This window comes from Toxorhynchites rutilus, chromosome 2, assembly GCF_029784135.1.
Source record: "Toxorhynchites rutilus septentrionalis strain SRP chromosome 2, ASM2978413v1, whole genome shotgun sequence".
NCBI lineage: Eukaryota > Metazoa > Arthropoda > Insecta > Diptera > Culicidae > Toxorhynchites > Toxorhynchites rutilus.
In genome coordinates, this window is record NC_073745.1 from 251943193 (window position 1) to 251957144 (window position 13952).

General features: G+C 41.0%; 1 protein-coding gene across 4 annotated transcripts; it reads right to left on the minus strand.

Moving 5' to 3' along the window:
* Positions 1-12163: 12163 nt before the first annotated feature.
* On the minus strand, positions 12164-13797 carry LOC129770709 (uncharacterized). Of its 4 annotated transcripts, none has more exons than XM_055773702.1 (4): positions 13663-13797; positions 12697-13573; positions 12440-12634; positions 12164-12376 (listed from the first exon to the last, which is right to left on the minus strand). In XM_055773702.1, the coding sequence occupies exons 2-4, from the start codon at positions 13149-13151 to the stop codon at positions 12178-12180; spliced, it is 849 nt and encodes a 282-aa protein (XP_055629677.1). In that variant the 5' UTR covers positions 13152-13573; positions 13663-13797; the 3' UTR covers positions 12164-12177. The 4 variants fall into 4 exon arrangements, with proteins under 4 accessions (XP_055629677.1, XP_055629674.1, XP_055629676.1 ...); XM_055773699.1 differs by having other exon boundaries at positions 12164-12388; XM_055773701.1 differs by having other exon boundaries at positions 12164-12388; positions 13696-13789.
* Positions 13798-13952: the final 155 nt, after the last annotated feature.

A 13952-nucleotide genomic window follows, 5' to 3' on the forward strand; every position in this document is an offset into this window, starting at 1 on the left:
ATCGATATTAGAGGTAAATTTTCAATCCGTTTGATAAGTAAGAACCATAAGTATTATGTCTTGTCTCGCGTCGCGTCTTATGAGTGTCGTGAAGTTCTTACGTTGCACATAAATTAAAAAAATCAGTCAGAGATGAATAGTGATTGGAATGAACCTAGGACCAATTATGACATTCCATACAAAGTGATCGAACATTCTCGTCCAGTATGGGATGAAGGTGGTCCCAACGTTCGTAATGGTTCAGTCATGTTCTACACTGATGGGTCGAAAATGGGAATCAGAACAGGTACCGGAATGTATGGTCCCAGAACAAAAATCTCTGTGGCTATGGGAAACTGGCCAACAGTTTTTCAGGCAGAAATAGCTGCTGTATGTATAGCTGGAATATGTCCATTTCCAGCGTCCACACACCGATTCAATTCTCGTTTCTCGAAGAATATTATAGTTCAACTCATTGTTCTTAAAGATAAAGATAGATCATTGTTCTTAAAGTTTCAAAATTCAAAATAGTACTCTTTTCATCATTAGAAAAAAAGGTGAAAAATCGAATTTATTTTTTGCTTGGAGGCAAAGTGGTCACTCGCACATATCAAGCTAAATGGGATAGATTTATGCGTTTTTGACGTAGAACTACGTCTTTCAGGAAGGGTGCCAAATCAGAGAACAGGTCACGTTTTTATGAAATAAAGTTAACGTTAATAACTATTTTCACTGTGAACGAATTCTCATGATTTGCATACCAATCCAATCGGAAATTCTCTAAGATTTGTTTGATATACTATACATTACAATTCGCTAATCTCTAAACGGTTTAAATTCATGAAAACTGAAAGAACATCATTCCTATAAATTTGTTCTGCCAATTTGTGTGCTAACCCTAACCGTATTTCGAATGCTTATAACTCGAACATTTCTTAACAGATCGGAAAGATGTTTGCATCAATTGATGGGAACTATTTCTACGCGTCTATCACAATTAATAAAATGTTATTTTTCATGAGATGAACAATTGAATAACTGTAAAATGTCAAGCTTTATCTAAACGTCCTAACTGCCAAGACGTCAAAATCGATGTACCTGTGGGAATCCGCTTTGCAAATATACATGCAAGTCGGGGGTATTTTTTTGTGTTGAGTGTTTTTGTACTCGCTTGTCGTTGTGCAGATCGGAATATGTTTCCCTAAAACGTACTTTTAAACCGAGAAGCCTGGGAAAATAGTCATTTCAGATACGAGAGGTGAATGAACTTTCGCGCTTCGAGACCTACGTAAACATGAGATAAGCAATAATTTCGGAGAGAAATGTAAAATACAATGATCGTTTGACAATTTTTCCGTTCACATATTTTGGTAGTTCTATGATGCCTAGAAACGTAAAACGTAAAGGACGTAAACGTAAAAGGATGTTCATCAAATTTATTTGTAACGAAGAACATAATCTATAACAAAAATTTCGATGCATTCTAAAATAATATTCGAAGTGGTAAACAAGTGAATTGTATAATATAATTGCGTAGTTCTACGTCGAAAATATGCGGTCGTGTCCTAGATACAACCCCTTACAATTTTTCGTCCAAATTTGTTCCAATCATATTTGATATAGTAGGTACATGTATGAAATAAGCTTAGTCTATTCACCTATAGTCTAAATTTAAATTTTCTCATGCATACAAAATCGTAATAAGAAACACATAACGTTCCGCATAACGAGGCTTGGTTGAGTTGGAGTGGCATATTTATCCAGGGTCAAAGGCTCCAAATGCTTCTTCAGTTCTCGGCTGGCTCCTTGAAAATTTGTGCCGTTATCACTCCAAATTTCCAACGGAGATCCATGACGCACCAGAAACCGTCGTATCGCCATCTTGCAGGAGTTCGTCGACAATGAGTGCACTATTTCCAGGTGCACGGCTCGGATGGTGAGGCACGTGAATAGCGCCACCCATTTTTTCACCAACGATCAAGGATGGAAAACAAGGGAGCATGATGTGATTTACGATTAATCGCAAACTGCACAGATCGCAATCTGTGCAAACTGCGACTAACTATTAATCCTCACCCATCTTAACCAAATGATTTTCCCTTGGTAACTCTGAGTTTACCAAAGCATTGCTAGAATTCGAATAATTGAGTTACTCTCCCTCCTCGTTTTGTTTTCAACTCCTAACAAGACTTTGCTCCATGGGAATGAGTGTCTCTATGACGTATGATTCTCGCTCTCTCGTCCGGGCGTTCAATTTTCCTTTCCGAGCGCGTTTACTTCGATGAAACTGGGTAAAATAAAAAATGCGCTACAGCAGATAGGACGACTTTAATGTTTCATGTTTCACAGAGGATTTCTCAGATGGTGTTTAAATTAATCAAGAGACTACAAACAATAATCCCCCTCAAATCACAAATTTTATGAGTTAATGTAAATGCGTTGTTGGCCAAGGTTATTACGACATCGAACACGTGGTCTTGCGAGATATATTTTTCCGCCTGCCCAAATACAGACCACTTTTTTCGGGGCCGAGTAAACTGGTGTCTAGAAATGACCTTGATTACCTTGAATTAATCAAAAAACATAAATTAGCGCAAATATGTCAACATGTGTTTTTTTGTTTAAGCATGTAAATAATTGCTCATAATTTTTTTGGATTGTGGCACTCTACATAATTTGTATGCAGATAGACTATCCACAGTTTGTGGGGGGATGGAATACTCATACAACTCAAATGGATAATGATTATCTGCTATCACAAAGCTGAGAAATTTTTTGACGTTTTGTTTTACTATTGATTCATTCAAAAAAAGCTTTATTTTTAAATGTTTTCTTATCCTGGGACTGGCTCACCATATTGCACTGCTACTAAAACCGTAGGCTAACTTCAAGGATATTTTTTATTCATTTTCGGCGAATAATCAATAGAGTGCCGTGTTATGAAACATCAGAATAATAGCAAAAACAATATTACGATCATAAGGTGTTGGACAGGTTATTCCAGACGACATTGGAATATATTCCATCTGACCATCTTTAGAAAGGTTAATGACCTTCAAAGGATAAATTTATCTTGGGTACATTGAATTGATGTTCATGACTTCCAGACGGACGTTTATTCGCTCTGATAGTAATTGTGTGGTCCTCACAAAGCATATATTCCAATGCCGTCAGTTCACTGAAATTATTCGCATACCGTTTAATTATAAGGTAGGATGTTGATAATCATTTGCTGCGATACCTATTGTTCCAACAGTATTCATTCGACAATATGAAGACTGAATACCTGAAATTAACCAGATTCAACCATGCAAATCTGCGGTCAAAGCAGTATGTACACTTGAGAGATGCAACAAGTTTGAAGGGATATAAAAAACATTAGTCGTTCGATAAATCTACTGTCACATATGTCGGAAGTCCACGATACACGAATATCATACGTCCATACTATTTCATTACATTTATTCGCACACAGAATTGAATTAATCAAATATGTGATCCGTTTTATCTACAAAATAAAAAAGGGTCTGAAATTCAATCGAATTCGAAAGGTGTTTCGTGAAGTCACTAATTGAATCACTATTAGTAAAATTATTTGGAGAGAAATGTGAATGTTCAGAATTATTGGAATCTAAAAACGATTTTGGGCGGGATGAGATTCGCCCAAATCTGCTGGTAATAAAATTAATCAATTGCATCCATTACCCGTCTGCAGCTTATCGGGCGGGAGACGACAGCAAAATAAAATCGACACGAGACTGAGTCAGCCACTCACTGCGGTCTGTGCAATAGAGAATTAAAAATCCCTCGATGAGTGTCGTAAGATTTCAGTTGATCGTCTCTTGTTACACTTTCCGATCAAGAACTCATCATCCGCTCTATGGAATGGGATTAATCAGCCTGAGGGCATCCGTATACTAGCACATAGGATTTGACAGCGTCAAACATGTCCGGGTCGCAAATGCAATTTGCGACCACTGTCACTCGCGAGAACTGCCAAACTCTCAAGCTGGTGTAAAACAAGGCACTTAACATACTACCAGGTGGGTCAAAACGTGAAGTGGTTTTCTGCAGCCATTTAAAAAATACACAAAAGTAAATTAAGACGATTGAGCACAATTTGTGGAATATACTGATACTTTATGAAATACTCATTGCTATATTCATTATATTCATTACGTTTTACGCTGCAAGCGTTTCATTTATTGTCTTTGCGTTGAAGGCACCATAATGATTTGCGCCATTTGGAAAACGAAATTAAGGACGAAATTAACACACTTCTAGAACAAAAAATAATGAATGAAAATTTACTTTTCTGTATTCAATATGTATTCTATGTAATAGAGTAATACGTTTCCTCGAAAATTGTGAAATAATATGAAACTGAAATTGTGTTTGATGCTGATTTTATATTATAATGGTGAGTTTTTGTGATTATTGTGTTGTAAAATATACCATACTGTAGCCATTTTTAAAATATACGAATTACCTGTAAACAAAACATAATACACTTGTGCACGGTTTGTGAACTCTATTCAATAGAACGTTTTATTCGGCAAACGCTTCATTTTTTCCGCACGCAAAACGCAAATTTTCGAATAAAGCATGAGCAGCAGCTAAATACAACTGAAATTATTGAAATAATGCAGAATTCATTCAAACCCTTTTATTTCACTTAAATTCTTTCAATTTCTTAAGTTGGTTTACATTATAATATAATATTACATTTCAAGTGATCAACCTAGGGTTCTACGTTTTATATTATCATTCAGACCCTTGTGATCATCATGATCATTACATTTGACATAAATTTTTTTTTCAAAAAACAATTCTTTTTTTAGTTAGCGAATGGGCGCACCTTGTTCCATAGATTTGCCTTGAGTTCGCCGAGTAATTTGATAGGTTTGGCAATGACAGCTAAATTTGTAGCACATCTTGACTCGAGGATCATATCCCCTTGCCCGGGACTTGGGATTAATCGTTTGTGGCTTGCACTCACGATAAAACTAGAGTAGTAGAAGTAATGCTTCGAGAGTGCAAGCAGTGGGGGTTCCGCTCTCATATTTCTTTTTTGAGATCTTGGTAGCTCACCGTTCCAAGTATTCTCTCTGTGTACATATGAAGAATAAAAGAGCCTCGCCTGCTGGGGGTGATTTAAAAACATCCGACTAGAGGGATATACTTATTCATTGATCGTTGAATGTGATTTTTTACCAACCCTGCCAACGATCGTCCGACCTTGACCTACAATGGTCCGAAGTAGTCCAGTCCGACGTAAGAGAATGGACGCACGAATGGACTCAGCCTCGCATCTGGAAGCGGTGCCATACGTGGAGCAGATGGTTTCGGAATCCATCCGGACTACACCATGATCATCCATAAAAGGAGAAAGCATGAAAATTCGACTGGTTTTCTGCAGTTTCACTGATCGTTCTCCTTCGGCGATCTTCTTGAACAACCTGACTTCCTCCGGGAACGCTTGCTGTTGAACAAGACGCCAAAGAGCATTTTGCGCATGATTCAGTTCGTCTGCTGTGAGATGCCCATTTTTTGACGGCTGTCCTCGTTGATTGAGACGAAAATTCTCTACAAAACGGTAGATGAATGCGATGGCGCGCCATACTCTCTCGAACTTAGAAAATCGACACCAGTCAATCAGCCCATCTTGTCGCTTGGTGTTCTGTACCATGCACGGCAAAGGCTTCAGCTCTTCTGGAGTTTCCTCGGCTATGGATTGGCGTGGCCAATATACTTCAGGTCCTCTCAGGAACTACGGTCCGACGAACCAGCGACTTTCAGGATCTAAGGATGGCCCTTTTCCCCATTTCGTAGCTTCGTCTGCCACGTTCTGTTTTGGGGGGGATCCACATCCATTCATCAGTGTTTGATTTTGTGAGGATCTCGCCAATTCTACACGCAACGAACTGACGGTAGCGGCGATGATCGGAATTGATCCACGCTAGAACCGTCTTCGAGTCGGTCCAGAAAACTCTATGTTTTATCGGCAAACTGTGGCTGGAGCAAAGGGTCTTCATTAATCTGCATCCGATGATGGCGGCTTAGAGCTCCAATCTTGGCACCGAAAGAGATTTCAGTGGCGAAACTTTCGACTTCGCTCCTACCAGCGCAGTGCGATACTCGCCGTAGATCCAAGCACGAAAGTAAGCAACGCAAGCGTAAGCGGTCTCACTGGCGTCGACGAAAACGTGAACTTGCAGATCCTCAATTTCTTCCGATCTTACACCCGGAAAATAGGCTCGGGAGATGCTGACCTTCTTCAATTCCTCGAAAAGTTTGATCCACCTCTGCCATCGCTGGAGGATCTCCTCGTTGACAGTGTCGTCCCAGCCTGCCTTCGTTCGCCAAATGTCTTGAATAATGACTCGGCCGTGGATAAGAAAGTGCGAAAGCAGGCCAAGTGGATCGTACTGGCTCATTACACACCGTAGAATACCTCTTTTCGTCGGAACAACTTCTGAAAGATTCAGTCCGTTTGCGTACACAAAAATATCAAGTTCGGACATCCATAGCATCCCTAAAACCCTTTCCACTGAATTTGTCTTTTTTGCGTTCACAGATTTCGCCCGGCAACCATCCGTTACCCCGACCCGTCGCAGAACTTCCGAAGAATTAGACAGCCAGTTGCTAATGTTGAAACCGCCTTTTTTGTGAACCAGCTTCACTTCTTTAGCTACCCGACAGGCTTCCTCCTCGCTGTCGAAGCTGTCAAGGTAATCATCCACGTAATGTCGACGTAGGATAGCCTCAGCAGCTCTCGGGTATTCATCAGCATATTCCTGTGCGTTCAGGTTTTTGATGAACTGCGCCGAGCACGGCGAGCTTGTTGAATCAAATGTCGCAACATCCATGATAAAGATCCTGGGCTGTTGCGTCGGGTCGTCTCGCCAAAGAAAACGCTGAGCGTGACGATCCTCAGCGCGTATCTTCACCTGATGGAACATCTCCTGCAGGTCGCCACCAAGCGCCACACGTCGTTCCCGAAAACCGTATAATACAGTCGGTAATGATACTACCAGGTATGGGCCTTTCAGCAACATGCTGTTCAATGAGATTTCGTCAATCTTGGCTGCGGCATCCCACACCAACCGAATTTTACTCGGTTTCTTTGGATTCTGAACTACGCTTACTGGTAAACACCAAACCCTGCGCGGGTCCGTGGATGTCAGCTCCTCGTTGCTCGCTTCATGGATGTACCCCTTTTGCTGATACTCAATGATTTGACGTCGAACACGCTCGTTGATTATTGGGTTCGACTTCAACCGCCTCTCGAAACACTCGCAAATATGTAGGTTATACGAGCGACTCTGCTTCCCGTCCTGGAGCGATCCGTATACTGCCCATCCAAGTCTGGTTTTCGCAGCGATAGGCTTGCCCTCCCGACCCTCGCGCAGTTGTTTGGTGGCAGTGAGTGGTGTATGCCCAGCTCCGATGAGAATTCCCGGTGTTTCGCCGTCGTAGTCCTTCACCGGAAGCTTTTGGAGATGTTGATACCGCTCAGCTAACTCATTGTATCGAAGAGACTGCGTCGGAAGCGCCAATGTATTTACAGTGCGCACATCTTCAAGTGTATGCCGACGATCTAAACCGCTTCCTGCAACCTCGATCGTAATTTGATACGAATTCTCCTCATCTCGGGTGACATTGCCAGTCCACGATAAGCAAAGCCGCTTCCTAACACCCTTGACATTGAGTGCATCTGCTATCCATTGTTCTACCAGCGTGACAGATGACCCTCCATCAATGAAGGCATACGTGTCCACGCTTCTTCCATTCGCGAATATCGTCACCGGCAAAATGCGAAATAGCGTCGTACCCTGACCGTCACGATGAGCGTTTACCCCTTCGACTTCACTCGAAGAAAACTCTGCGCCACTGCGGCCGGACGACGAACCAACCGAGGGTGTCAAAACTTTCGAGCCACTGTGCAGAAGTGGGTGGTGACGGATTCTACACCCCTGAATTTCACAGCGTATCTGGGAACGGCATGGTTTCCTACCATGCTTGCCGAGGCACACGCGACACAGCTGGTGCGTTTGAACAGCTTTTCATTTGTTCTCTCCACTCATCTTCTTAAACTGCTCGCACTCCTTCACTTTGTGATTCGGCTCACCGCAGACTAAACATCGCACCGACAAACCTCCTTCCTTTGACTGCTGTTGCTGCGCATTCACCGACTCCTTTGCTGCTGATGCATTTGAATGAGCATTGATGAATCCTTTCGCCTTCTCTGTTCCTCCCGCTTTCGATCCACCAACGTCGTTACGTCGGCCGTTGCAGATACCAAACTCGCCATGAACGCACCAAATGCACGCAAATCCGCCAGCAGGAACTGCCGTTTGTACAAGGACCAGTCCAGCTTCAAGTGAACCGGAAGCTTGTCGACCAACTCCTGAAGAAGTACCGGATTTGAAAGGTGAGTCACTTGACCCGCTGCAACTAAATGCTCGCAGTTCTGCACGTCACTAGTGTCCGTAAATTGTCTGCTTTCGGTGGAGGAACTTCCCGTACTTTTGTGAGAAGAGCGTTGATGATCTGCTCCGGACGCCCGTACAATAGCTGCAACGTCTGCATTACCTGCGGAACTGCAGAGGGGAGTAAAAGACGGCTTCGTACTGATTCCAATGCACTGCCCTTTACGTCTGGAACGCACTATAAAATATCGGCCACTCTTCGGGGTTTCCACCAAACATAGGAAGATCTTTCGGCATAACGTGCCGAGCAGCCAGCTGACGAGATGTCGGCACATTTAGCTCTACTCGATTCACTACCGGCACCGATTGACTGACAGTAGGTATTTGAGGATGATTAGGGATGCATTGAGGAAAGGAGTGAGGTGGGTGAATGTTGTTCGCATTTAGTTCATTTATATTTGAGTAGCCTATCCCTACACTAGCTGATGGATACTGTGGAACATGACCTGGCACTAGTCCTACTGACGTTTGTGTACAATAATATGGTAATTGGCTGTACTGACTTACGGCTGCGTTGATCCATGGCCACATATACTGATCAAACTGCCCCGCCGAGCTGATGGTGGGTGGTAATGACTGCGTAGGGATGGTGTAACTCGTCGCTGGACCCAGCCAAGGTGCTGGCATCGATGACGTAATCGGCGTCGACGATCCTGGTTGGTTTCTTCCACCTCCAATTAGGAAATCGCGCATGTATCCCGACGTCAGTCCCATGGACTACGGGTATGGAGTGCCTCCTGTGGTCGACTGTGCACCCATCGTCGCGGTGTTCACGTTGGTAGGTGCGATTGTTTGGGGGAAAGCGCCTACCATCGATGATAATCCTATTCCCTGGCTATACGTGGCGGAAGGGATGAGCGGCGGGGCACTTACAAAGGTTCCAATTGTGTTTCCGGAAACTGTTGCAGGATTTGGCCGACCCATGACATGATCCAAACGATTTGTCCAGTCCGCGAGAGGCCCACTCACGTTCGGAACTCCATCGCCTCCACTGGCCTTCATGATTTCGCTGCGAACTCGCCACGCTTCTTTTTCCAACTCCAATTTCTTTCGCTGAAGTTCCGTTTGTTGTTCCAGCTCCATCTCTCTCAACAGAATGGAATGCTGTTCCTCCAGCAGGTTGAGGTTAAGTCTCATTTGTTTTCCGATCGCGTGAGACGTTGTCGGGTCTACGTTCGCAGATGACGTCAATGAACCACTTGGGAGAATTCCCGCTGAAGCAGAACTCGCTGCTGAACCGCTTACCACTGATGGGTTATTAACCACATTATTGGTGGTACAGTCCGAACACTTCCACTGCTCCGGTTTCATCCCGTCGTCGAATCCGGCGCACCCATAGTGGAACCATCCGCCACACGCCCCTTCGCACTGCACCATATCGTCGATGTTGTTGGCCAAGCTGCAGCGGCGACAATCGAACCGACTTGTTTCGGGCATCGTGGGTGATTAACCACAAAATCTTTTGAGAATTGTTGGGACAGGTGTACAATTTTCGGACCCCTTTTCAGCAAACCGTTTTAAGTGGCCTCGCTCAAAAGCTGTAATTTAAATTTATTTGAACAAATTACAGTAATGATATTTGTAACAAACTTACATTTTGGTCTTCGAAATAATATTGAATCCTGAATATCCTCCAACAAATGTAATATAATTTTCCTTCAGCTCTATCTTATTCGTGTCGTGCGAAAAATGATTTGAGTTGTTATGACAATAGGTCGTATGAATAAAAACAAAATTCACCTTTACTTTACTTGATTCGAGCAGTCGAGCAGTGAGATTAAGTTTTTACTACGTTTGGTATAAATAAAAGAAATAACAAAGTATTTACTTTTCGAAAATGGATGTTTAGCTGATTTCCAATGAATAAAACAGCATTCATCAAGTATTTACTTCGTTATTATCAAGTATGTTCATGAGCATACTTTGGATCTGAAAACACTATCATTCGTTTTGATGTCATATCCGATTTATGTTTAATGCTGCTATCTTGCGCTTGAAGTTAAACAAGTTAACGATCCGCATTAACGGCATTGAGCTTCGTTTACTAGTTTAGGGGAGCGTAAAAAAAATTATTGATTTTCAGGCGGAATGAACACGTTTTTAAAATTTAAATTATGAATGAAAAATAACCTTTTACGTAACAATTTGGCATTCTGTTTAAATGAAAAACACTTTTGTTTGCAAGTAGTGAAAAAATCTTGTACGAATATTGTTTTTGAAGACAACTTTATATTATAATGAAAAGTTTCAGTAATGATGTTGGAAATGTATAGACAAAGGGTTAAATAAAAGTCGGAAAAAAGTGTTTTAAGTGATTAAATAACATGATGTGAACATTTTCATTCAAATTTTAACATTTGAAAACTGGCTTCGTGTCTTCTAATATGATATGATAGGTATTACACTAACGAGATAGGGACCCAAACTATGGTCCCTAATTGAAAGTCGCCACCAGACGTCGACACCATTCCTTTTTCATCGCGAATTCACGCTTTGTCCAAAAAAACGTTTTGAAACGGAACCTAAACAATCAGTTGATAGATGTTTGACAAAGTAAAAACTATGTTCGAATTCGAAAATCAAATTAGTAAAGTAAACTTTTATTCATACGGATTCAAGTAAATACTAGGAAAGTTTACTTTACTTGGAAACGGGCAGAATAAGTAATTACTTTTTTTTATTCATACGACCTAATATCTTGCGAGAACGGGAAACGTCAATCGTAACGTGTGGCCTGTAGGAAAGTGCGTATTTTCGAAAATGAAAGTGCTGGCAGTGACGTAGTGCCCCCACAGAAGTGATGATGTTGCTTCACCTGTTATACATTGATATAAGCGCCTTGGTGTAAATCAAGACGCCTAATATACTGCCAGGCGGGAGGCGATCCAGCGTAGTGGTAACATCCATGCCTCTCACGCTAAAGGTCACGAGTTCAATTCTCACTCTTCTTCTTCTTCTTTGTTTTTAAGAGGCTTTAAACTTTGCAGTTCATTCGCCTCTAATTCTCACTCCCGACATTCTTCCAAAAAATGGAAGTAAAAGTGACGAACCAGCCAAATGAGTTGAAAGTCACTGAAATGAATGGGAATTATACCATGGGATATACTTCTACGCGCCTTGCTGCCAGGTGGGTCAAAATGTGTTTACTTTTAACTTTTTTTTTTTACTTTACTTTGTTTGCTTTTCTGTTTCGAATATGTATTCTATGCAATACTACGTAATATTGAACTGAAATTTTGTTTGATGATGATTTTATATTATAACGGCGAGTTTTTGTAAATGTTGTTTGTTGTGAAATATATAGCCAAATGATTAAGAGAGCGCCGTGTTTTAAGTAATCGAATAACTTAAGAATCTCCATTCGTATTTAAGGATTGCAAAACTGCCTTCTTTTAATTTTCGCGGATTTGGCGATTGTTTCGAGTTAAATATGATCAACGAATGGGCGCACATTGTTCCATAGAACTGCATTGAGCTCACCGAGTAGTTTGATAGTTTGTCAATGACAGCCAAATTTGCAACACATCTTGACTCGCAGATCATATCCTCTTAGGCGAGACCTGGTGGTTCGTGATACATATTCAAATGATAAATTAGTTAAAAATTATTGGCTAAAACAAAGAATTACTTCCGTTTTTATTCCCTGTTACATGGAATAACATTTTATTTAGTCAAAGAACTTAGTATGATTGTTACATCAGGTGATTCAAGAAGAATCATTCTCATCCGTACTAGGTCTAATATTAAACAGCAGCTCTAATGAATCGTTATCATTCTGATAATTATCATCAAAAATGGTCTTCAGTAAGATAAGTTTATTGTAACCCCAGCAAGAGTTGTTATGAAAACGTTGTTTAGACTTTGTATTAACGTTTTTTTCGGCGTTAGGATGCATCAACTGTAAGCTGAATTCCGTCCTACCAAAAGTTACATCAGAGATAATCATATTTAATAACGTTTATAATTACCAGTATGGTGATCCATTCTCTGATTTCAAATATAGCGACAGATAACCTTCGACGTGCGTATTGGTACAATAAATGATCCACACTTGATTATCACTGGTAATTTTGGCTGAGTAAACTGTTTTCTTTGTATTGAGGAAAGAAGAGACTTCCTCGATGAAAAAAACACCTGAAACACCGAATAAGACCGGAGTTGAGCTGAAAAGAAAAAAAGGTTAGACCGAGCAAAAGCTGTTAAGAAAAAAAAAAGAAACACAAACATATTGAATTCAACTTGGGTGTGTTTGAATTTGATATTCGGATTCCTTTGGATTTTGTCTATTTCCTTTAAAATGGTCTCCTGCTCTGAAATTAACTGTGATCTTGTACTTCTCGTCACTTTGTTTTTTATTTGCTTGCACGTTTTTTCAATATCTAGTAGAGACGACTTATGTTCCTGAATTAAATGCAATTTTCCTTCAACCTGGTTGTCGAATTCCTTTATTGCAAGTTCAGCCAGCGCTCGAATCTGGTTTGGTTTTCCTTCTCTCAACTTCTTTACCAATTCCATCGATCGATCCGTTTTCTTAACGATTAGCGCTATTTCCTCCATGGAATGTGTCAGCTTCTCAATCTCCTTTTCCATAATCTGCTTCTTACTTTTGTAGATCACATCCAGGCTTTTGAATGTGTGATCTAAATGTCTTCCTGTATGACACAGTCTTCGCAAGCACATTCTTCACAGATGTGGCAATAGAAGATGAAAGCTTTCAAATGCTTCGGACATGCATCATTGATGCCCACATCGACGGTCACGATCGCTTCGTCATTTGTAGACTCCTGTTCAAGACAAACACGATTGATTTTTTCCATCTGCTGAAACCAACGAATTTTCACCAGATTGTCCAGCTGTATGTTTTGCGTGCAATAAGGGCAGTACATTCGCTCCTCGGGCTTCAATGCTAACCATTCAGAGATGCATTTAAAGCAATAAAACTTTGAGCAATGAGGGCACAAGCGAGGATCATCCAGCTTAGACATACAGATCATACATGTCAAGATCTCATTACAGTTCTCCAAACAAACCGAACGCAGGCTCGCCTTGGACGATTCAGTGGATTGACTCAGCGAATAATCACCGTCTGCCATCGTAAGTAGCTGAAGAATATTGAAAATTTCTCAATCATTAAATGTTTCCTGATCACTAACTGTATGTTTATAAATTAGAAGGACGAAAAAAAACAAACTTTTTTCTGATTAAATGTTTGTTCAATTATTACAATCCAGGTATATGATTTCAGAAAATTCAAGATCAGCTTCAAAGCTTTTTTTCAATACGCTTTCTAGAACGCGTGTTTGTTAACTCGAACAACAAAATTGGAAAGCAAGTGTAGTGATCCCGGATAATCGTCCGATTAATCGATTAATCGAATACTTCATACAGAAATCGATTATTAATCGAACGAATACTGCACAACCAACCCACATTCCGTTTTGCCTGCCAAGATCGGGTCGATGAAATGTCAACAATCGACCT